Genomic DNA, 23,786 nt, shown 5'->3' with positions numbered 1-23,786 from the left:
GGGCAATAAACAGAAACTGATGAAGAGGAATCAGCAAAGATATAAAGTGTCTGGTGGGGTAGGGAGGGATCACCCCTCTTCTAGAGGTGAGCCTGGGTGCAGATGCAGTTTTCTGATAAGGTGGCTTGAAGTAGAGATAGCAGGGATGATGGTCTTTGCTTTCTCTGTGAAGTTAAGTGCTGCCCCCTTCTGGAAGTGAGGATAGAATGATGTAGTGTGACTGACAGCGGCTTTGCAGAATCAGTTCAGTTCAGTCACTCAGACATCTCTGACTCTTTGCGACCCTATGGACTGCAGCAAGCCAGGCCTCTCTGTCCATCACCAACTCCTGGAGCTTACTCAAACTCATGTCCATTGAGTCGGTCACGCCATCCAACCATCTCATCCTCTGTTGTCCCCTTCTCCTCCTGCCTTCTATCTTTCCTAGCATCAGGGTCTTTTCAAATGAGTCAGTTCTTTGCATCAGGTGGCCAAAGTGTTGGAGTTTCAGCTTTAGCATCAGTCCTGGGAGAAGGCATAAAGGACTGCCTTTATTAATAAGAATGTATATAACAAAACACAGGAATTCTCTGGCAGTCCAGTGATTAAGATGGCAATTCCATTGTCGGAGCCCAGGTTTGATCCCTGGTTGGGAAATTAAGATTTTACAAGCCACATGACATAGCCAAAGGAAAAAAAAACAAACAGACTCACAGATATAGAGACCAAAGAAGGGAGGTGAAGGGGGAAGGGAAAAATAGGGGTATGGGATTAAGAGATCCAAATTACTAAATATAAAATAAATAAGCAACAAGGATGTATTGCACAGCACAGAGGAATACAGCCATTTTAATAACCTTAAATGGAGTACAATTTATAAAAATATTGAATCATTATGTTGTATACCTGAAACTAATATATTATAAATTAACTAGAATTCAATTTTAAAAATTAAAAAATAAAAATAGAACTAGAATAACCACACACACACACCCTCAAAAGAAGGGGAACTTGCTATCACCAACTAACCTATCGTGATACGTGGCAACAGAAAAAATGGCCACAAATTCCTTACAGCTGCTTCTATCAAGATGAAGAGGCTATTTCCTCATGTTGGAATCTGGGCTGGCCTTATGACATGCTTTGGTCAACAGAATGTGATGTAAGTGATGTTGTACAATTTCTCAGCCTAGACCTCGTGTAGACTTGCAGCTTCTGCTCCCAAGGGACATAACAAGGAGAGGACATTTCCAGAAATGACCAACACCAGGTATTACCTAATACTCAGTGAACAATACAGAGAAAGCATTGCTAGTTTAAAATAAGGTTGGCAAATTCAGGGGAGGTTTTCTGTAGGTGAGAAAGCTGAGCCTGGGTGTTTGAGATGGGTGGGTGTTTGAGATTGGTGCAGAAGAGCAAGAGGATTGGGGGTGGGTGGGAAGAGAATCAAAGGCCTATAGGAGAGGTGGATGTGGGTGTCTGGAAGGCAGCAGGCAGTCAGCCAAACTGGAGCGAAGAGTTTTCTTGGAGAGAACTAGGCAAGAAAGTTTGGATTATTCTGCAGCCAACGTCTGCCACTGATTTGTGAGCAGAGGCAGTTAATCATATAGGTCAAGTTTTCCTAAGTTTTCACAAAAAATGTTCGAAAAGAACAGTCACTCTGGGCCCAACCCCCTAATATCTTTAGCACTTTTCCCCTCTACCATCAGCCCCCTCCCCACACCGTCCTCACTGCCTGTCTCTAAGGGTTCATTTCCATCAGTGTTTGTATCCATTCAAGACTCATCTTGCAAACAACTGAAAACACAGGACAGCTTAGCCAGGAAAGGAGTTGATTAGCCCAGGTGACTGATGAGTTAAGCAGCAAATCTGGCTTTCACTGCTCTCACTGGTCATCTAGTTTGTTTCTCTTCACTGCCCACTTCTGCCCCCTACCGTTCAGCTTCCTTTTCAATCCCTCTTTGGTGGCCCCAGCAGCAGTGGGCTCCTCCAACAAGGAGGCACAATGACTCATCCTCCCATGTCAGTCTTGCAGGAAAGAACGAGACTTTTCCCCCCTAGATCCAGCAAAACCACTAAGATTACTAAGACTCAGTAGGTGACGCGTCCATCCTGGAGACAATCGACGTGGCCAAAGGGATGTGTTGCTCTGGGTGACCAGCCCTGAGTCAAGGCTATGCTCCAGAAAATAATTCGAGACTGAAACTTTTACCTGTAAAACTTCAGAGCATACAGCTCTAAAAAAAACTCGTCCCCTCCTTTCTCATCTTCCCATACAGCCCTGAAGCTAGTGGAATTACATACCGTGTATCAGATGGGTCCTCCGACGGCCATGGACACCACTCAGGGTATAGTGCTGCACTGCTGTGCACACAGCTGGCCCCTGCGTTCCCTCCACATATCAGCGGCCTCATGACAACTGGTAGCCCGTGAAATTGGGGATTCGGGCCTCTGTGGTTGCACTGCTGGCCCAGGAGCCCGGCACTCTGGTGGTCATCAAACTGGCCAACACCGACTACAAGTCCATGTTCGGCAGTGAATGGAACACCCTCCAGGTGAACTGGTTCTTCTGAGCTGCCTTTGCGGACCATGTGGCCTTTGTGAACACCTGAGAAATGACCTCCAGCATGGCCTTCCCCAGCAGCATCCACCCAGGGAGGTTCATCGTCCACAATGAGGTGGACTTTGTCCCTTCCTTCCTCCCCCCAATCTAAACACTTCTGCCCATGTTGGGGCTGTGTGGACAGAGAGCCCTGGTACTGGGACAGTTATGAGGAGGACCACAGCCACAACAGGACTTCTGGAATAAGGGCAGGTACCATCAAGTTCAACCACAATGGCTTTCAACCTAGTTGTTGCCCCACTCCAACCCCTTCTCCACTCAGAACAAGAGTGATTATTTTACAACATAAATGAGACTAGGTCAACAACCTGGTCTTCTGTGTCAGTATAAAGCCAAAGCTTTCAATCTCAGTACAAAATCAAAACCTCTCACCATGGTCACCAAGGCCCTGCAAGATGGTGATGCCGAACTCTGCAGCGTCATTTTTTACTGCTCTTTCCCCATGCTCTGTAACCCAACCCCAGGGTCCTCTTACTGCTCAAGTTAAGTCAAGCTTGCCTTGGACCTTTGTATCTGTGCCTGGAATGCCCCTCTCCCACATGGCTCCCACATGGCCAGCTTTTTTTCATTCAGTTCTCTCATCAGGCACCACCTCCCAGAGGCTTTTCCTGATCACTCTCCCACCCCAGCACTCTTATCCGCTTCTCACCCTGCCATTTGTTCATATTACTAACCAGAACCTGGAATTATTTGGCTTACTACTATCATTGTTTACCTGTCTCCTTGAGTTTGTCTGATTGCTCACTGCTGTATCCCCGAGAGCTCGAGCCATGCTTGAGATATTGCAGGTGTGTTAACAAGCATTTGTTGAACAAACGAATGACAACGTAAAGTCACATGACTCCAATGATCTCTCTCTGCCCTGCACCTTCTCACAGCAAACTGCCTCCTCTGAGAAACAGGCAATGTATTGCCAAAGCGTCCCCTTGTTGCAGTTGTTGGATTATATCTGCATAATAATCACTATGGATGCTTCACTTTTACATTATGTGTGCATGCTCAGTTGTGTCCAACTTGTTGAGACCCATGGACTGTAGCCTGCCAGTCTGCTGTCCACGGAATTTTCCAGGCAAGAATACTGGAGTGGGCTGCCATTTCCTACTCCAGGGGCTCTTCCTGACCCAATGCAAGTCTCCTGCATCCCCTGCACTGGCAGGCGGATTCTTTACCATTGCACCACCTGAGGCACATTTACATTCGGGCAGTATGATTTTCTTTCCTTTAAAAAAATCTTTTAATTGGAATATATTTGAAGGGCAGTATGGTTTTCAACGCAGTTTCTACCTTTATTTTGGAAGACTTCCAAGAACATTCTCCTATTTTACTAATGACGGCTTAGAGATGACACAGAGATGAGGAGTCTTTGGTCCTGGTTTGGTCAGAGAAACAATGATACTGGTGACAGCTGTGAAAAAAGCACTCTGTCCTCGCTGGAAAACTGGCCTCCTGGAAGAGACTACCCATGACTACTTTGACAAGTCATCTTGTCTCTTGGACGTTCAGTTCCTTGGTTGGGGGGTGGGAGATGGGATCACTGAAAAGGATCCAGTCAAGGCTGGGTTTTATCCGTGCACCGTGGGCTCCTCTCCTTCACGAGATCTGGCTGGCTCTGTCTCTGGCGCCGAGGCTTCCCTTATCACCCGAAAGGGGGCTCCATGACCAGGCACGACCACATCGGCAGTGCCCAGGACCCGCTTTCGGCTGTGCTTCTGGGCCACTGGGTCTTCGCTCAGCGCCTGCCACGAGCCCTCGTCCCCATCACATTCAAACACATCGCCCACTACCATGACGGTTCCCAGGGCCGTGCCAGCCACCAGCAAGCTCACGTCCCGCTGGCCACCGTGGCCGGGTGTGGCCCACACCTCGAGTCCCGGCCCCAACCGCAAAGGCCGCTCCTCACCCAGTCCGTGGGGGAGGTAATGGCCCCCGGGGAGGCAGAAGTCGTGCGAGACCAGCAGGGCCGCCCCGGGAAACAGCCCCAGGTTCCCGATGTGGTCCGAGTGTCCGTGGGTCCCCACCACCAGAGTCACGTCTCCGGGAGCCACGCCCTGCCCCGCCAGGGCCCCCAGGAGCGCCTCGCGAGCCCAGGGGCCCGCGGTGTCCACGAGGATGGGGCCCCGGGCCGCCTCCTCTAGGGCGGCCTTCGCCTCGAAAGTCAGGGGCTCTCGGTGGCTGGAGGCCTGGCCCCAGGCCTGGGGCAGGACAAGGGTCACGGAGCCGTCGGCTCGCACGGCGTCGCCGACCCCCTCGGGCTCCGCGTAGCCTTGCAGCAGAACCACTACAGAGTAAGGGTCGCCAGGCACCAACAGAGGAGTCTCCCCGGGCAGCGGCTCGGTGCGCACTAGACCGCTCATGGCCTGAGAGGGATCAGCTGAGAAGTGGGGCTGTGGGCGACTCTCCGCTCCGTTCCGGTTCCCACACTCGCCCGGCCTCCGCCGAATGGTACCTTCCAAATCTCAGTTCCTACCCCCCTCACACGCTTAAGTTGGCATGGCCCAATTGAAGTTCGGCGCGAATCGGCCCGTCCCTCAGCGTCTTCGGCCACCGCCCCGCTCGCGTGTGAGGGTCTCAACCGTAACTCCGGGAGTGTCGTAGTTATTTCCTTCTCTCTAACCGGAGCCGCTCTCCACCTGGGACCTAGTTTTAGCGCCTCTCTTAGGTCCTGCCTCACTTCGAGGGAAGAAGTGACACTGGAAAAGCGAGAGGGTGTTGGTCTTCTGCGAGCTCCCGTAACCCAAATATGGCGGCCCAGGCGGTGCCGCGCACGGAATTCCATTCCGGCGCGTTTTTAGGCATGCGCAGACCGGGGCTACCCAGACCCCACCCCCCCACCCCGGCCCCCCAGCCTGAAACCGGTCTCAGCCCGCCCATCCCTGCTAACCTCCTAGGCTGCAAAATTACAAAGCATCATTAACTTCTAACGGGCCGGCGGCCCTCTTCACCGGACGCTGCTGTTTATCGGGCAGCTATGATGCGTGCACGGCAGTTGTTTGAAATTTGGCGTCCAACTGATATTAAAAAAAAATAGTTTACTAGCGTTATAGAAAATTTGGCACCTTTGATGTTACATGGTCGTCTCGGTGAAATTACTACGAAGTAGACCAAAGTGTCTACCCCATCTAACTTCATCTAACTTGTCAGTATTGCCCTGTCCCCATCCAGTGTCCCCTTCCCGTTCACAGATTGTTGGCATGTAGCCTCCTAGATGCCAGCAGTGTGTATAGGTTGTTCAGAATGTCCATTCTGGCTTCTCTTGTTTTAAGAGTCTAAAAACAGACCTTCGAGGGGCAAAGTGACTCTGCCAAGGTCCACTGCTCCTATGCCCAGCTGACCTCTGTGTCCAGTGGGGAGTAGTGGAGATATTCAAATAACTCAATACTGTCACCACACACACCTGAGAAGGGGCTAAATGGCATTTAGAGGACTCATCTGCTGGAGCCGGGCTTCTATCTACTGCTTCCACCTTTCTCTCCATAGCGTGGCCATGCTACACCACCAGGATCCTGCCTGAGACCAGATGGGAGAGAAGAGCTACAAGCTGTAGGATGGGGTCACTCACACATACACACACTCTTAAAGCTGTGGGGCAAGGAAAGCTCAGACTTCAGAGGGTTCTTCGTGACCCCTGTCCCTCCTGGGGGCTCAAAGACAAGGGTCAAAGATCCTCTGGGTCATGCTGGGAGTGGACCGGTGTGTTAGTCATCTCCTCCTCCTCCTCCTCCTGATCTTGCTCCTCCTCTTCAGTCTTCTCTTGCCCATCTGTGATCTTCTCCTTTCCAGTCCAAGTCTCCTGTAGACACGCTAGGTTGGGTAATAGAAAATAATTTAGATATTAGTCCTGGGGGGGCAGAGAGGTTGTAGCCTGGCAAGAAAGGGGCCAGCTCCCACGCTTACCAGTTTCAGAAGCTGGAAGCACATGACCTTCACAGAGAAAATGCTGTAGGGGCTGCTCCTGATGGTGGAAGTACCAATCTCCCACGACGTCTTCAAACTCCTCCAACATGGTCTCACACTGGTCACGTGGAAGGGTCAGAAGCGTATCTGTTCTGCTGTTCTGTGCAGACTCTCCTCCCTGCTCTTCATTCCCTGTCTCCCCACCCCACTTTGGAGCGGCAAGGAGCCAGGCAGTTAAACTTGGGTTATTAGATTTGTGGTCCTCTTCCATTCAACAGACATTTATTGACACCTACCCTGCCAAGTAAGTTATTAAACTCCGAGTCTCAGTTCCTTGCCTGTAAAATGGGAAGTGGTAATAGTATCTACCATACCAGGTTGTCGTGGGGGTAAAATGAGGCAGCAGCTGGAAAGTATGTGGCCCCAAACTGGACCCACAGTAGGTACTCAATAAATAGCAGTTTATATTCTTAGCCTCCATTATTACTTCTTGATATGCTTCTGGGCCCATGTCAGTCAATGCCAGAGTCCCTGCTTTGCTCAAAGATGGACCTCCCTAGGATCTAGCTCCCCTCTCAGGTTCCCTTCCCACCTCCCTGGGCAATGCAGTACCCTATCCTACCTGCTTCTTAAGGAACGTGACCTCCACACTGGGCTCGTCCCACAGCTCCAGAGGGATCCCCAGATCCACCTTCACCCCCTTCTGCACCAGGCCTTTCAGCGTCGCCATGGTCTGACTCTGCCCCTGAAAGATGGGAATTTGAGCTCAGTCCAGTCCCCTGCCCCGCCTCCTCCCCCTTTTACCAGATCCACTTTGTCATCTACTGGAGACTCTGGTGAGAGCCACAGGGATGAGGTGAGTCTACCACGGGGAGGGGACACTCCAGAGCTGGGAGGAGATAGGCAGACTTCGTGAGGACCTCAGGGGAGACAGGCTGTAGTTTCTGAAGCTGGGAGCCTGCCCTAGAGAAGAGTCTGACCTTGGCGTATCTCAATGAGCCCTTGCGCTCAGCATGAACACTGTAATCCAGGATCCGCTCACATAAATTCTCCAAGGCCTCTTCCAGCCTTGTCTCTCTGTGGGAAGAGGGGAAACAAAGACTCCCTGGATGCTGTGGGTGCTCCCAGGGCTCCTTGGAGGACTGGAAGGTGGAGGAACATCGAGAAGGACTCACGAAACGCTGTAAGGGATGTGTCTCTTCCTCTTGCCTGTGTCCAGCACCTGCCCCAGCTCCAGCACCTCTCGAGATCGGCCAGTACGACTCAGCTCTTCCTGTAGCTCCAGGCTCAGGAGTTTACATACTAGATGTCCAAGGGGATGTGAAAAATAAACATACCAGCAACTCATTCTGTAGATGGCAGCAGAGCCACAGTGGTTATGGGTGCAGGCCCTGGGGCCAGACTGGCAAGGCTGGAATCCTGACTCAGCCACTTAGTAGCTGGGTCTTTGTTTCTTCACCTCTAAAATGAAGTGCCTCCATCACAGGGCTGTGGTGAGGATTCAATCTATGTAAAGCCCCTAGAATAGTGCCTGGAAGGTGGTGAGCACTGCATAAGTGTTTGCTGTTTCCTGCAGTTATTTATTGAGCTCCTTCTGGATACACAATAGCAATACAGAGAGCAACAGACCCACGATCCATATCGCAGGACACTGCCAGTGTCATTGGGGACAGATAAAAAAACGATGACAATATTTTGTAATGGACCCTACACTGGGGCGGGGTTGGGGGGGTATAAAGCCAAGAGACTTAATCTCACTAGGAAATGCAAAATTCCTTCAATGGTCATTCATTGACTTCCTACTAGCCTGTGATTTCCTCAAGGATGAGCATTGTGTCTCTTCCACCACTGTCTTTCCAGTACCAGTGGGTCCCAAGAAAAGGAGCGGCCTATACAGAAGTGCCAACCAAACTCACCACAGGGGCAAGTAACAAAAGTATCTCACATATGCCTATGGCACTATGCTAGGACCAGGGAGACATAGGTACTCTCCTTCCCTCCAATGCAGTGAGAGGTGACAGATGAGGAAGGAGGCTTCCAAAGGTGGTGGCATTTAAACTGGATGTTGAAGAACCAAGTACAGAAGAGTGAGGATCATTCCAGGCAAAGAACGAAAACAAAGTGCAGTGGCACAGAGGAGCAAGAGGACCAGGCAGGTTCAGTGACCACTGAGAAGTTCAATGTGGCTGAAGCATGGGCACTTTGGGGATGGGAGGTAGGGTATGGAAATGTAAGAAAGATGGAGGCTTGTAAGAAAGAAAGAGACTTGAATGACGTGCTAAAAACGTTGAGTCTAATCACAGCAGGAGGCCTGAAGAGGTGGAAAAGCAAGGAGGGACTCAACTGAGTCTGTGTTTAGAAAGGTTGACAGGTGTAGCTGGTTAACAGTGAGAACACAAATGAAAGGAAAGGACCAGTTAGGACTATGTCATGAAGAACACTGATGCTGACATGCAGGGTGGAGTAAGGCAAAGGGGCATAGAATCCAGGAAGAAATTAAAGCCAGGAAGGCAACAAACTAGGGAACCAGGGCGCTCGATGGCTCAGCTCTGAAGTGCCCCCTCCCAGCTGGTCCCACAGATGCAGCTACAGAAGATGCTGCTCGCTGAAAAATCCACACAGTGCACACACACCCTCTGCAAAGCCTCACAGTTATGGGGAACCTCTCCCAGTTGTTTGGCCACCTCTCTATTTTATGAGCGTCAAAGCCTGATTTACTCACTCTCAAACCCCCGCAGGAGGGCGTAGGGCCTATAATTTGGAAGCGTCTCTGCTGGGGTGGAGCAGAGGATATCTACCAGGTAATGAGCCTGACAGCCCACTCCTGCAGGCTCTTCAGATTTAGCTCTGGTCGTTTGGAGGAAACACACGCACTCACACAGAGAAGATGCTGATCGGAATGGGCGATCTGGCCGATAGTCTCTGAACTACAATACCCACAAGCCACTGGGGCCCAAACCAGAAAAAAAAAAAAAGCAGCCCCCCGCCCAGCTGCTGGATGTCTCATGGGAATTGGAGTGCCGTAGTTTGGAGGTAGCGCTATGCGTTGCCTCTGTTGGCCCCATTCGAATTCCACCAGGCTCCATCAGAACCTCCCTCAGGTCCTCAAGGAGATCGAATGACCCACCCATCACGTTCCATTTGGTCTGGCCCAGACGAAGGCGGTAGGGCAGAAGGATGCGAATAGGGGATACTCCCTTTAGATACCTTCGCATTTGCTGGGCAAGCGTTCTGTGTCATCGTCCTCCTCCTTCGGCGTCCCAGCCCAAACACCGTACACAGTCAAAATGAAAAGCAACGTTCCCAACCGCACAGGTCCCATGACCAAGTGCCGTCCACAGCTAACCACCCCTCGCTTTCAAACCAACTTCGAGCAGGCAGCGGGCCCTTTAAATCCCCAGGCGGTCGGCGGCAACTTTAATCCGGCCTGGCGGGGGAGGCGCACGCGCAGTGCCGCCTCGAAAGAGGGCGGGGCCTCGCTGCGCTCTGGGCTTCCCCACCTGGTTTTGTGGCGCCTCCCGAAGGTCCTGGCCGCCGGATAGTGAAAGAATAAACTGAAGTAATTACAGCAAGAGAGTGTGCTCCTTACACGCAAGCATAGAGACACCAGTTTTATATCATTTCAGGTTCTGAGACTAGGGAGCTCAATCCGGCTCGGGCAAACGGCAAGGGACCCGTTCTCGGTCTCTGCCAGGACCTGCTCCCGGAGGGGGCGGGGCCAATATGGCGCCGAGCGCCGGGTGAGCGGCGCTTTGGCGGCGGTGAGAGGCTTTTCCTGCGCTGGGCGTTCGGCTGGCGGGGGCGGGTCTGAGTGGTACCGGGGACTAGACTCTTTGAAGGGCCCGTGTGGGGACCCAGAGGAGGACGGTTGGTTGAGTGTCCGTGTGCGTGGGGACTCGGTGTGTTTGCACTGGAGGGATGTTGGGGGATGAGGTGGGCTCTCTACGCTTTCTTTCGCGCTGTACCCATTGCCTGGAGAACCCTCGACCCGCTTCCCTGCTGGGGAATGCTACACGGATCTAGATCAAGGCTGTGAAGCCTTCTTGCCGCTTCCACTGACCTGAGGTTTCCTGAGGCCGTGGCGTGTTTTGTGAGCCTTTACACTGGCAGAGGGTACCGCGGGCTATTGAAGGATTAGTAGGAGCTCGCCAGGGAACTGGGACACGACCGCCTCCTCTTTCCTCGGCTCCAGGTCCCGAGTATGTGTTGAATAAATGTGTCCTCTGCAGATAAGATATATAAAAGTGGGGGAGGAGACCTGGGATGGGTTGAGAAGAACGAAATTGTTTTTTCCTCCCCTCTTCCCGCCCCTCCATCAGGCCCACACCACCTTGCAGTCGGTCCTTAACACTTTTGACATTAGACTTCCTAATGCCAGCTTCAAGTGAGCCACTTTCCTTTTGGCCACAAAGTAGATTCCAAGCTTGGGCCTGTGTCTTGTTCTATAGTAGTGGTACCGAGTCCTTAGTGAGCTCCTAATCTCTAAGCCTTACAACTCACTCATTTATTCAGCACGTATTTGTTGAGTATCTAGTCTGGGGACTCTGCATACATCAGTGAACATAACAAAGCCCTCTGTCCACACAGGGCGGGAACGGGTGATGTGAGAAGCATAAGAAGTAATACAGTATGTATCAGCAGATGTTAAATTCCATGGGAATTAAAAAAAAAGCAGAGTGGGGGTGGGGTGCAGTATTAAACAGGGTAAATGGAATAGGCAGCCTGGGGACATCTAGGGAAGAGCATTCCAGGCAGAGGAGGGAACAGCAAAGACCACAAAGCAAGAACATGCCTGGCATCTTGGAACAGCAAGGAGGACCATGGGGCTGGATCATAGTCGAAGAAGAAAGGAAAGGTCAGAGACTTGATGGGGAGAGAGCAAATCATGAAGGACGTAGTAGACCGTAATAAGGGTTTTGTGTTTACGCTGTGGCACACTGGGAGCCAGTACAGGGTTCTGGGCAGAAAAATGACCCAATCTGATTTATATTTTGACAGAATCATTCTGGCTGCTATGTTGGCAATAGATAGATAGAGCGAGGATGGAAGCAGGAAGACCTTGTCAGGAGGCCGTTAAGGTTCCCAGGGGATGGATAATGCTGAGCTGGCCACACAGTGGGAGCAGAGGGATCAAGTCAGATCAACTGATGGGTTTGCAGTGAGGGCTCACGTGATGAATGAGCATCTGGATAAATGGCGTTGCTATGAAGATGAGGAAAGCTGAGGCTGGAGCAGGTGGAGAGGGGGATGTCAGGAGTTGGGTTTAGAAGAAATTTTAAGTAGCCAGTTAAATATGTAAGTCTGGAGTTGGGAAGAAAGTTCTGGGTGGGGGATATAAATTTACCATCCTTAGCCTGTATGCAATACTGAAAGCTGTGAGAATAGTTGAGGTCACCAAGGGAATATGTATAGCTCATAGCTATACGAGGACCAACTGCAGGGCATTCCGGCATCAGGCAGATGAGGAGAAGAGGAAGAACCAGCAAAGGCAATGTAAAGAGGGGCCAGTGAAGTAGGAGGAAAACCAAGAGCAGGAGTCAAAATCCTGACTGGGGTAGGTTCAAGAGAAGGAGAGGAGTTGGGGAGGGGCGTGACGAGAACCTCTACAGTAACAGGTAGAAGACAGAGCACGTGGGTGCCAGTGATGCTCAGCGGGTGGACATAGTGATGGGAGCCTGGGGAGGTCTCTTCTGATGGCCAAAAATCAGGGAGGAGAAGAGATGACAGGTGAGACGAACCTGAGTGCACTGAGCTCTGTGACCATCAGAGCAGCATCAAGGGCCCAGCTGAAGTTTGTGGCCATGAATTTATAAAGTGCAAATTGGTCAAGATGGCTGTCACATTCAATTCTAGGGGCACATAGGATCAGACAGGATGAGTTGTAGTTAACCAATGTTTTATATTTGTCAAGCATGAATAATGAGGCAGGAAGGGACAAGAGACATGAAGGTAGGCATGTCAACCACCTGAGGAAAAAAAAGACACTCTGCACATTTTACAGAGAAGAAACCCAAAGCTGGGAGCATTTAAGTAGCTTGCCCAGACAACACTGCTAGGTAGTGCTGGGGCTGGGATTTAAACTGAGATCCTTCTGCTATACCTGACTTGTACGGTGCCTGGTGTAGAACCAGAGCTCAATAAATTGCGTCCAGTTGGGTCCAAGTCCTACCTCCTGTTCAGTGAGCGCTGCTCACGTGAGGATGGAGAGAAGACATCCCCCAGCTCCTCCCCCCTCACAGCTCGGTTCTCCCCTTGTGGCCTCTCCTGACTGGACAGCCCCTCTTCTTTAGGTCTCACTCTCAGGTTTCCTCTCACCCCCTGCCAGGTCTCCATCTCTCCCTCTCCGCCCTGGGGCATCGTCCTTCTGGGGAGGGGAGGAGGGGCTCCAGAATGGCTGAGGAGAAGAAGCTGAAGCTGAGCAACACAGTGCTGCCCTCGGAGTCCATGAAGGTGGTGGCCGAGTCCATGGGCATCGCTCAGATTCAGGAGGAGACCTGCCAGCTGCTGACAGATGAGGTCAGCTACCGCATCAAGGAGATCGCGCAGGTACCCTGGTCTTCCTGCACTGCACAGAGACTGCTGCCCAGGCCGCCTTCTTCCCCAGGGTCTCCGGCTGATGTCTGTCTTCCCACCCCCCACCCAGGATGCCTTGAAGTTCATGCACATGGGGAAGCGGCAGAAACTCACTACCAGTGACATTGACTACGCACTGAAGCTAAAGAACGTTGAGGTGATGGGGACGCACAGGACGGACGGGCAGGGTGCCGAGACCTCCCAGTCGCTGCATTGACCTCAGCCCAGCCTGCGCGGGCTCCCTTCTCATCCAGGGTCTCTCTCCCTCTTGTTGTAGCCACTGTATGGCTTCCATGCTCAGGAATTCATTCCTTTCCGTTTCGCCTCGGGTGGCGGCCGGGAGCTTTACTTCTATGAAGAGAAGGAGGTTGACCTGAGCGACATCATCAATACCCCTCTGCCCCGGGTGCCCCTGGATGTCTGCCTCAAAGGTTGGGGGAGGGGAGAGAGAACAGGGGGCAGGGAGGAGGTGTGTGGGTGTGAGGAAGGGCACTGGTGAAGGAGCCCTCCGCGTGAGACCCCTAGTGGGGAACACGAAAGAAAACCCCCATCCCTGTGTGGAGTGACTTCCTGATGTCCCCACTCGGTGGTTCACCTGGACACCTTTCTTCCTCGCAGCTCACTGGTTGAGCATCGAAGGCTGCCAGCCCGCGATTCCAGAGAACCCACCCCCAGGTAACCTCCACGCCCAGCGCCCACCCCTTTCCCTCCTCCCTCCACATCTCCTCCCCTGACTGCTTTCCTTTCCCACCAGCTCCCAAGGAGCAGCAGAAGGCTGAGGCCACAGAACCCCTGAAGTCAGCCAAGCCGGGCCAGGAGGAAGATGGCCCCTTGAAAGGCAAAGGTCAGGGGGCCGCTCCAGCTGACGGCAAAGGTCAGTACCACTGGGCCAGGCCTCTTGTCCCAGAGCCAGATGGTCATGTGTGTGAGGTGAGCAAGGTCAGGGCAGAGGGCGTGAGCTCCAGCCAGCAAGCCCCAGAAAGGGCCAAGAAGCCGGTCTCCCTGAGTGGAGGAGGTGAGGCTCGAGGTTTGCCTGGTGCCCAGGCCTCCTCAGGAGCTTTCCTGCCTACACCTGGCTCCCCGACACACACAGGGAAAGAGAAGAAGGCGCCACCCCTGCTGGAAGGGGCGCCTCTGCGACTGAAGCCCCGAAGCATCCACGAGTTGTCAGTGGAGCAGCAGCTGTACTACAAGGAGATCACCGAGGCCTGTGTTGGCTCCTGCGAGGCCAAGAGAGCGGTGAGGCCCTGCTGCGCGTCCTGCCTTTGCCCCTCCTCCGCCAGGGGTCACCCCGCTTCACTCGCTCCCCTCCCCCGACAGGAGGCTCTGCAGAGCATCGCCACGGACCCGGGTCTCTACCAAATGCTGCCACGCTTCAGCACCTTCATCTCGGAGGGGGTGAGAGGCCAAGGGAGGGCGGGGTGGGTGGGGTGGGGATGGGCAGGCGGCAGAGGTGGCTAGTGGAGGGTTCCTGCTGCCCCATCCCTGCCCCCTCCCCACCGCAGGTGCGTGTGAACGTGGTGCAGAACAACCTGGCCCTGCTCATCTACCTGATGCGCATGGTGAAGGCGCTGATGGACAACCCTACCCTGTACCTAGAGAAATACGTGAGTAGACCCACCGGCCCACCTCTCATCCAGGCCCGGGGACCGTTTGTCACAATGAGCTGACTCGGGGCTTCTCCCTCAGGTACACGAGTTGATCCCGGCTGTGATGACCTGCATCGTGAGCAGACAGCTGTGCCTGCGGCCAGATGTGGACAATCACTGGGCGCTCCGGGACTTCGCCGCCCGCCTGGTGGCCCAGATCTGCAAGCACTTCAGCACAACCACGAACAACATCCAGTCCCGCATCACCAAGACCTTCACCAAGGTGAGCCGTTTCCATCACTAGCTGAGTTGTCACCAGAACAGTGAGCACCACACCCAAGGCAGTGGGCAGGAAGTGACACTGAAAACCAGCAGCAGAGAGGGGCGGACTGGACTTGGGCCAAATCCGCAGCATCTTTTTTTCTAATTGGGTGATTCCACTGTAAAGTTCAAAAACAAAAACTAATCTGTGAGGGACTTCTCTGATGGTCCAGTGGTTAAGACTCTGTGCTTCCAATGCAGAGGGCGAGGGTTTGACCCCTGGTCAGGGAACTATGATCCCACATGCTGCACAGTGCTGCCAAAGAATTCAACTAATCGCTGACGGTAGAGGTCAGAATGGCAGCTACTTTGGGGAGGAGAGGGTGGTTGGGAAAAAGCTGTTGTGTCTTAATGACTTACAAGGAAGTGAGTGTATGAGACTCGAGTCCTTACCAGTTAGCTTTTCACATCCCTTCATTTGGGTTTATTTTCCATCCCCTTACAGAGTTGGGTGGACGAGAAGACCCCGTGGACAACCCGCTACGGCTCCATCGCAGGCCTGGCAGAGCTGGGACACGATGTTAGGCCCTCGGAGGGGAGCCCTGGGGAGGGGAGGGATCAGGAGGTCAGGTCGGGCAACAGCCTCCCGACCTGGGAGACCCTGTGGTGACCCTCAGACCCCGGCTTCTCCGTTCCTTTTCCAACAGGTGATTAAGACACTGATTCTGCCGCGGCTACAGCAGGAGGGGGAGCGGATCCGCGGGGTTCTGGATGGCCCGGTGCTGAGCAACATTGACCGCATTGGGGCTGACCACGTGCAGAGCCTCCTCCTGGTGACAGAGCCCTGCCCTCCCCCTTCTTCCCACTGATGCCCCCTCTGCCCCCTCCACACATACACACAGGACAGTGTTTAGCAAAGCATACAGCATCTTCCATTCACTTATCCCGTCTTCGCCTCATACGCAGAGTTCACCTGAGTCCAATATTGTTACATTGCTGGCACTACGTAAGGCACTGACTAAGAAATAAGGAGTCTGAACTCAGCCTGTGACTTTCAAGCCAGCACTGCCCCTGGTGCTTCTGCAAGGCACACGCCCTGTGGACTGGCTGGTCCTTAGATGTGACCAGTGTAATCACTCAGCGAGCTGGCCACTCAGCCAGCTGGTGCCTGTGTTCTCTACGAGGAAAACCCACCGCATTCCTTACACGCTGATAAGCCAGCAAGCGCAGCCTGGCCGCCCGCAGGCACACACTGAAACAATGGATGACCCCGTGTCACCCCTTCCCCTTCCCGATGCTCAGCATCCCGGCCCTCCCTCGACCTGGCGGTTCTTTGCCTTCTCTCTGCAGAAACACTGTGCCCCTGTCCTGGCAAAGCTGCGCCCGCCGCCCGACAATCAGGACGCCTATCGGGCAGAATTTGGGTCCCTGGGGCCCCTCCTCTGCTCCCATGTGGTCAAGGCCCGGGCTCAGGCCGCACTGCAGGCTCAGCAGGTCAACAGGACCACCCTGACCATCACTCAGGTCAGTGCAGGGTCAGGGAGGAAGGGGGAGTGAGTGGAGAGGGAGGGGAGGGTGAAAGGAAGAAAAACTCAGGGGGTGCTTCCCATCCCAGTGGGGCTCACAGTCACCACACGCTGGGGTGCGCACCCTGACTTCTGTGAAACACGGGGCCCCGAGTCAGCCGTCTTGGGGGAGCTGGTGAACGTAGATGGTGATGTTTTCTCCCTGCTGCTGCTTTCTACAGCCCCGGCCCACGCTGACCCTCTCACAGGCCCCCCAGCCTGGCCCTCGGACCCCCGGCTTGCTGAAGGTCCCCGGCTCCATCGCATTGCCTGTCCAGACGCTGGTGTCTGCACGAGCTGCCGCCCCGCCGCAGCCGTCCCCGCCGCCAACCAAGTTCATCGTCATGTCCTCGTCCTCCAGCGCCTCATCCACCCAGCAGGTACCCCGCGTGGGCCCGGGGATGCGGGGGCCCGTGTCACCATGTCACTGTGTGGTGGGAGCACGAGAGGCGTCCCTCGGCCTGGGGTGTGGGGCGGGTGCAGGCCAGCGGCACTGCCTTCCTTCCGGCCCAGGTCCTGTCCCTCAGCACCTCGGCCCCAGGCTCCGGCTCCACCACGACCTCTCCCGTCACCACCACCGTCCCCAGCGTGCAGCCCATCGTCAAGCTGGTCTCCACCGCCACCACCGCGCCCCCCAGCACCGCCCCCTCGGGTCCCGGCAGTGTCCAGAAGTACATCGTGGTGTCTCTGCCGCCCACTGGGGAGGGCAAAGGAGGCCCCACCTCCCATCCTTCTCCTGCCCCTACCCCGTCCTCAGCCCCCTCCCCGCTTGGGGGCAGTGCCCTCTGTGGGGGGAAACCGGAAGCAGGGGAGAGCCCCCCTCCTGCTCCAGGGACTCCAAAGGCTAATGGCTCGCAGCCCCCCGGAGCCGGCTCCCCTCCACCCGCGCCCTGATGCTGACCCTCTCCCTGGATTCTCTGTCTCCCACACACACAGACACACATGCTGGGTGGAAGGAGGTAGTAGCCAGCTTCCCCCACGTGACTTTCTCTTTAGATATTGTACAGCCACTTGCTCAGAATAAAAGTTTGATTTTTAAGTTGTGATCCACCTCCGTCCTCCCTGGGTCAGGTCCCACAGGAGGGTCTAACTCGTCAAGCTCCCTGGTCTCAAGGACTCAGGACTCTTCCAGCCCCAGCCCCAGGCCAGGACACTAGGAGAGAAAACACTGTCCTTCTCAGATGACCTGACCGCCACCTCTGCCTCCCGTGTCCTCATTTGGGAGCCTCAGATCCGAATGACATAGGCGTCGCTGTGGCTTAGGTGTCGCACCCACTTGTGGGGGTTGGCGTTGCCGCAGGGTCTGAACGCCAGCCTGAGGAAGCGGACCTGGAGGCCGGAGCACGTGTGCCGGGGAAGTTCAAAGGAGAGGCTGGCGGGGCCCAGCCCTAGAGGAGCCGAGGCGGAGGGGCCTTGGCCGGGAGGCCCAGGGAGGCCCGGGACGTCCATCTGTGAGGGGCAGAGGCAGGTAGGGTGCTGAAGGCCCCAAGAGGAGGCAGGGCAAGAGAGCCAGGGGGCGAGGAAGCTGACCACATTGACCCCCTGCGTGAGGAGGCCTGGGTCAGGGCTAGAGGTGGAGGCGGGGGCAGGGCCTTCGAGAATCAGCAGCTGGTACCTGGAAGAGGCCTGAGAGCTGAGAGCCTCCTTGCACCCGAGGCAGGTCCCAGCGAAGGGCTCCCTCCCCCAGTTCTGCCTTCTGCTCTGGGCTGCTCAGCTCCTGAGACAGGCTGGAGTTGGGAAAGGAAAGGGCTGGGGTCAGCCCCTGCCCCACAGCTCCCACCCCAGCGCTGTTGTCCTGAGAAGCTAGTGAGACTGCCCACAGGCCCGCAGTGCACACGTGCTCACCTGACCACCCCTCGAGGCAGGGGAAGATGCAGCCTGACGTTTAGAGCCTGGCTGCAAGGGAGAAGGGAGCAGTCAGTCCCAGGAAGGCTGCATCCCATCTTCATTAACGTCACCACCGGACGTGCGCACAAGTGCCCCCCACCCCCTTCCCCAACTCCAGAGGCTCTCCCCTGGATTCTGAGGCTGCCAACCGCACCTGGGGGTGGAAAGAGCAAGTATCTATCTGGGCCTTGTCTCCTGCCCTCCATAGCTGGACCAGGCTGGGCTACCCCCACTCACCTCTTTGGGGGCAGGTCACAACGTAACTTCAGATAAACCTGGAGCCTGCGTGAGAGGATACAATACTATTACTCAGGCCCTATCCCACTAGCAGGGCCCCCACGTGTGGCTGTGGCTCTTGCCCCAAGAAGGAAAGCGAAGAGCTGTGATCCACCCAACTCCACGAACCATTACATGCACAAAGCTGGGTCCGCTTGTTGGGGAGGGTGCCTATTCTAACTTGGAGCCAATGTTACCACCGCCACCACTCCTCCAAAGTCACTCTGGGAGTTACATATATACATTCAAATATAAATATATATATACACACACACGTACATACATACATTGGCTTGGGCTCCAGAGAAGTTCTAAAACGGGGAAATGGTCTCACCTGCCTGAGCCTCGGTCCCACTGCACAGAGGGAAAGAGCCGGAAGGGGAGCGGGGAGGGGAGGTCATCTGAGAGTTGGTACCTCATCACAGTCAGCTGAGACCACAGAGGAACAGAGGTGAGTTTGGTCTCCTTACACCTGAATGGCCTCCCTCCACCTCGGTAGATGGAATGTGCTAGGCCAGCCCAGTCCTGACCTCACCCTGAGGGGGCTGCAGACGGAGGATCCGATGAGATTCAAACTCATCCAGGTACACCGAACTGTGGAAGGAGACCTCATCCACCCGAATTCCCGGCCCATAGCCTGGAAAGAGAAAAAGACCCCCTCCGCTGACCTGTGTTTTGGGAGGGGGTGGGGATCCGTCTAACTTCCCCAGATGAAACCTGGGACAGTGACCTCTATCTAGGAGAAAATGACCCGCTTTCTCCTCACCTCTCAGTTCGGACTTCCCCACACAAAACTCCTCGGTCAAGCCGATGCGCATCTCTGTCAGAGGAAAGAGCATCAGAAGAAGCCACCATACCACCATACCCGCCACCAAGGAGCCGTTCCCACATTCCACACGCTGCTCACCTGAGCCGCTGGGCAGAAAGCTCTTGAGCCGGATCTCTCCCTGCACGTCCACCTTGAGTAGCGAGCCCTGAGAGCAGCGGGAGGTCAACGCCTAGTGATTCCCAGGTGCCACCATCCTCAGCCGCAGGGCTGGGGGCCCAAACTTACGTTAGAGGCTATCAGTACGGATAATCTCTCGACCACGTCCAAAAACACTTCATTCTTTTGGCTCTAAGGAAAGAGAGGGAGTCTGGTGGTTGGAGGTTGGTCAGTCTGTCTTCTAATGTGGACAGGCAGAAAGGACAGGACAGTGGAGGCTGGGGCCCCGGGATGGGGGCACAGGGGCAAGAAAAAGGATCCTCCATGTCTAGAGAAGGGAAAAAGATATGCCGGGATCTTGGAGTCCGGGGACTCAAAAGCCAGAGGATGTGAACCCGTCAGCCCCTCCCTCACCTGGTCAGAGCGGCTGGACAGGACGGGCCGGCTGGCTGCACTGCTGGGGGCCACTTTGCTCTGTTGTGTCTCGGCCCCAAACTGAAAGCACCCAAATCAATCAATCCTCACGGCTGATGCTTCCCACTAACCCACCTCAATCCCGGCCTCCTCTGTCCCCGGACTGACCAAGCCAACGCTGCTGAGATCAAAGAGGCTGAAGGGTTTGCTGACCACCGCCTCTGTCTGGATGAAGTTCCTCAGCACCTCCGTGGATGTGGTCTGTACATAGCCATAGTCCTAGGGGCAGAGGAAGGACACTTTTGGGGTAGTCGGTTGGGGAAAGGGGTGAAAATGAATGCTGTATCTGCAGGGAACTGGGGACAGGGAGGAACCTCACCAACACTTCATCCAGGAGTTCGTAGACCAGAGCCACGTTGCGAGAGATGGTCGCCTCCCCTAGGGAGCCACAGTAATCACCCAGGAGAGTGGCCAGCCTGCGAAAACCCGGACAGAGGGTGCTTAACTCCTCCTCTCTGATTCCCTAACCCCTGCACCCGTCCCCAGCCCTGCCCTCCTCACCGGGAGAGCAGCTCCAGGAGGCTGAAGGGAGAAATGTTTTCTGAAGTAGTGGCCACCAAGTAGAGACCGCTGTGTCTGATGTGAATAAAGTGACGGTTATCGTGGTGCTGAGGCAGAGGCACGGAGAAAAGTGTTAGGAAAAGAGCTGCAGTGATTCCTGACCATGAGACTGAGGCTGGTATCCTGATTTCCCTAGTTACTAGCAGCGTGACTTTGGGCCACATACGAAACCTCCCCAAGGCCCAACTTCCTAATGTGTAAATGAAGTTAATAATAGTACGTACTCCAAAGTACACCCTATTCCAACAGCACAAGAGAAGACTCTACACGTGGACATCACCAGATGGTCAACACTGAAATCAGATTGATTATATTCTTTGCAGCCAAAGATGGAGAAGCTCTATACAGTCAGCAAAAACAAGACCAGGAGCAGACTGTGGCTCAGATCATGAACTGCTTATTGCCAAATTCAGACTTAAATTGAAGAAAGTAGGGAAAACCACTAGTCCATTCAGGTATGACCTAGATCAAATCCCTTATGAGTATACAGTGGAAGTGACAAACAGATTTAAGGGACTAGACCTGATAGACAGAGTGCCTGATGAACTATAGACAGAGGTTCGTGACACTGTACAGGAGACAGGGATCAAGAAAATCCCCATGGAAAAGAAATGCAAAAAAGCAAAATGGCTGTCTGAGGAGGCCTTACAGATAGCTGGGAAGAGAAGAGAAGCGAAAAGCAAAGGAGAAAAGGAAAGATATTCCCATCTGAATGCAGAGTTCCAAAGAATAGCAAGGAGAGATAAGAAAGCCTTCCTCAGCGATCAGTGCAAAGAAATAGAGGAAAACAACAGATTGGGAAAGACTAGAGATCTCTTCAAGAAAATTAGAGATACCAAAGGAACATTTCATGCAAAGATAGGCTCGATAAAGGACAGAAATGGTATGGACCTAACAGAAGCAGAAGATATTAAGAAGAGGTGGCAAGAATACACAGAAGAACTGTACAAAAAAGATCTTCACGACCCAGATAATCACAATGGTGTGATCACTCACCTAAAGCCAGACATCCTGGAATGTGAAGTCAAGTGGGCCTTAGAAAGCATCACTACGAACAAAGCTAGTGGAGGTGATGGAATTCCAGTTGAGCTATTTCAAATCCTCAAAGGTGATGCTGTGAAAGTGCTGCACTCGATATGCCAGCAAATTTGGAAAACTCAGCAGTGGCCACAGGACTGGAAAAGGTCAGTTTTCGTTCCAACCCCAAAGAAAGGCAATGCCAAAGAATGCTCAAACTACCGCACAATTGCACTCATCTCACATGCTAGTAAAGTAATGCTCAAAATTCTCCAAGCCAGGCTTCAGCAATACGTGAACTGTGTGTGAACTTCCAGATGTTCAAGCTGGTTTTAGAAAAGGCAGAGGAACCAGAGATCAAATTGCCAATATCTGCTGGATCATCGAAAAAGCAAGCGAGTTCCAGAAAAACATCTATTTCTGCTTTATTGACTATGCCAAAGCCTTTGACTGTGTGGATCACAATAAACTGTGGAAAATTCTGAACGAGATGGGAATACCAGACCACCTGACCTGTCTCTTGAGAAACCTGTATGCAGGTCAGGAAGCAACAGTTAGAACTGGACATGGAACAACAGACTGGTTCCAAATAGGAAAAGGAGTCCGTCAAGGCTGTATATTGTCACTCTGCTTATTTAACTTACATGCAGAGTACATCATGAGAAACACTGGGCTGGAAGAAACACAAGCTGGAATCAAGATTGCCGGGAGAAATATCAATAACCTCAGATATGCGGATGACACCACCCTTATGGCAGAAAGTGAAGAACTAAAGAGCCTCTTGATGAAGGTGAAAGAGGAGAGTGAAAAAGTTGGCTTAAAGCTCAACGTTCAGAAAACTAAGATCATGGCATCTGGTCCCATCACTTCATGGGAAATAGATGGGGAAACAGTGGAAACAGTGGCAGACTTTATTTTTTTGGGCTCCAGAATCACTGCTGATGGTGATTGCAGCCATGAAATTAAAAGACGCTTACTCCTTGGAAGGAAGGTTATGGCCAACCTAGATAGCATATTTAAAAGCAGAGACATTACTTTGCCAACAAAAGTCTGTCTAGTCAAGGCTATGGTTTTTCCAGTGGTCATGTATGGATGTGAGAGTTGGATGGTGAAGAAAGCTGAGCGCCGAAGAATTGATGCTTTTGAACTGTGGTGTTGGAGAAGACTCTTGAGAGTCCCTTGGACTGCAAGGAGATCCAATCAATCCATCCTAAAAGAGATCAATCCTGGGTGTTCATTGGAAGGTCTGATGTTGAAGCTGAAACTCCAATACTTTGGCCACCTCAGGCGAACGGTTGACTCATTGGAAAAGACCCTAATGCTGGGTAGGATTGGGGGCGGGAGGAGAAGGGGACGACAGAGGATGAGATGGTTGGATGGCATCACCGACTCGATGGACATGGGTTTGGGTGGACTCTGGGAGTTTGCGATGGACAGGGAGGCCTGGCGTGCTGCGATTCATGGGGTCGCAAAGAGTCGGACACGACTGAGCGACTGAACTGAACTCCAAAGTGGCTGAGGATTGCGACGTGTGAAGAGCTGTGCCTGGTGCGGTTAGCGATCAGTAATCCGCCATTAATATTATTGAGAGGAATGTACCCCCCCCACACTCCCTGTATAAGCTCTTAAGAGAAAGTCCCGGGAAGAGGCGCCTCCCAACCCCAGACCACCAACCTCATACCCACCACCCCACCCCCAATCCCGCCAGTGGTTACCATGACAACCGGAGACTCGTCTCCAGGCAGTCCCGTCAGCTTCCGGTAGAAGAGCTCGGCCACATCCCGGCCGCCGCTGTCTCCGCGGACTGACCGAGTTGAAGGAAAGCTAAGGAGCTGGCGACATTCGCTGGCACTGGGGCCCTAGTCCCACTCAGCCCTTCTCCCCCCGCCCCACTGGCCAAGGATACAGTCCTTGTAGATGAGCGGGTCCCCCTTGGAGGACAGAATGAAGAACTGGGAAATCATGGCCGTTCTGGAGAATAGACTAGGAGACCGCAAACGTTGGGCCTGCCCCGCCCTGCGGCCCCGGAACAAAAGGACGAGTAGGCTGGCCCTTTAAGAGCGATTTTCCTCCGACCGCGGGAAACTCGGCGCGCGCCCCGCCTCGCCCAGCTTTTCCCTCCAAACACCCGCTCCTCTACCCCGTCACTCAGCCCAGGTTCC

At 53.6% G+C, this 23,786-nt stretch overlaps 4 protein-coding genes across 28 annotated transcripts; 1 reads left to right on the top strand and 3 right to left on the bottom strand.

Moving 5' to 3' along the window:
• Positions 1–3,864: 3,864 nt before the first annotated feature.
• MBLAC1 (metallo-beta-lactamase domain containing 1) lies at positions 3,865–5,344 on the bottom strand. The gene has a single exon (XM_081556030.1). It carries the CDS (start codon positions 4,954–4,956, stop codon positions 4,165–4,167), a length of 792 nt encoding a protein of 263 aa, XP_081412156.1. The 5' UTR covers positions 4,957–5,344; the 3' UTR covers positions 3,865–4,164.
• A 267-nt stretch (positions 5,345–5,611) lies between these two features.
• CNPY4 (canopy FGF signaling regulator 4) lies at positions 5,612–9,963 on the bottom strand. 3 transcript variants are annotated; one of them, XM_081556032.1, is made up of 6 exons: positions 9,704–9,963; positions 7,672–7,798; positions 7,477–7,573; positions 7,119–7,241; positions 6,497–6,614; positions 5,612–6,403 (listed from the first exon to the last, which is right to left on the bottom strand). In XM_081556032.1, exons 1-6 carry the CDS (start codon positions 9,816–9,818, stop codon positions 6,258–6,260), a joined length of 726 nt encoding a protein of 241 aa, XP_081412158.1. In that variant the 5' UTR covers positions 9,819–9,963; the 3' UTR covers positions 5,612–6,257. The 3 variants fall into 3 exon arrangements, with proteins under 3 accessions (XP_081412158.1, XP_081412161.1, XP_081412160.1); XM_081556035.1 differs by lacking the exon at positions 9,704–9,963 and adding an exon at positions 9,219–9,570 and having other exon boundaries at positions 7,672–8,027; XM_081556034.1 differs by lacking the exon at positions 9,704–9,963 and adding an exon at positions 9,375–9,570 and having other exon boundaries at positions 7,672–8,027.
• Positions 9,964–10,204: 241 nt separating this feature from the next.
• On the top strand, positions 10,205–17,523 carry TAF6 (TATA-box binding protein associated factor 6). Of its 20 annotated transcripts, none has more exons than XM_081556002.1 (15): positions 10,205–10,236; positions 12,822–13,012; positions 13,140–13,226; positions 13,347–13,500; positions 13,688–13,744; positions 13,824–13,943; positions 14,163–14,308; positions 14,390–14,467; positions 14,575–14,676; positions 14,759–14,941; positions 15,425–15,499; positions 15,627–15,752; positions 16,270–16,443; positions 16,667–16,864; positions 16,998–17,523. In XM_081556002.1, exons 2-15 carry the CDS (start codon positions 12,887–12,889, stop codon positions 17,376–17,378), a joined length of 2,007 nt encoding a protein of 668 aa, XP_081412128.1. In that variant the 5' UTR covers positions 10,205–10,236; positions 12,822–12,886; the 3' UTR covers positions 17,379–17,523. The 20 variants fall into 20 exon arrangements, with proteins under 20 accessions (XP_081412128.1, XP_081412123.1, XP_081412117.1 ...); XM_081555997.1 differs by having other exon boundaries at positions 12,822–13,042; positions 16,694–16,864; XM_081555991.1 differs by having other exon boundaries at positions 12,822–13,042.
• On the bottom strand, positions 12,376–23,650 carry AP4M1 (adaptor related protein complex 4 subunit mu 1). Of its 4 annotated transcripts, none has more exons than XM_081556026.1 (18): positions 23,531–23,650; positions 23,340–23,428; positions 20,548–20,654; positions 20,366–20,462; positions 20,155–20,265; positions 19,987–20,067; positions 19,702–19,764; positions 19,555–19,621; positions 19,414–19,467; positions 19,178–19,284; positions 18,982–19,076; positions 18,609–18,653; positions 18,330–18,380; positions 18,100–18,211; positions 17,757–17,933; positions 15,373–15,521; positions 14,691–15,098; positions 12,376–13,420 (listed from the first exon to the last, which is right to left on the bottom strand). In XM_081556026.1, the coding sequence occupies exons 1-16, from the start codon at positions 23,586–23,588 to the stop codon at positions 15,501–15,503; spliced, it is 1,335 nt and encodes a 444-aa protein (XP_081412152.1). In that variant the 5' UTR covers positions 23,589–23,650; the 3' UTR covers positions 12,376–13,420; positions 14,691–15,098; positions 15,373–15,500. The 4 variants fall into 4 exon arrangements, with proteins under 4 accessions (XP_081412152.1, XP_081412151.1, XP_081412154.1 ...); XM_081556025.1 differs by having other exon boundaries at positions 14,699–15,098; XM_081556028.1 differs by having other exon boundaries at positions 17,814–17,933.
• Between the last annotated feature and the right edge of the window lie 136 nt (positions 23,651–23,786).

Source organism: Giraffa tippelskirchi, chromosome 13 (assembly GCF_054371585.1).
Source record: "Giraffa tippelskirchi isolate mGirTip1 chromosome 13, T2T-mGirTip1v1.2.pri, whole genome shotgun sequence".
NCBI classification, from domain to species: Eukaryota; Metazoa; Chordata; class Mammalia; order Artiodactyla; family Giraffidae; genus Giraffa; species Giraffa tippelskirchi.
Note: the sequence above shows the minus strand (reverse complement) of the source record. Positions and strands in the feature narration are given on the sequence as shown.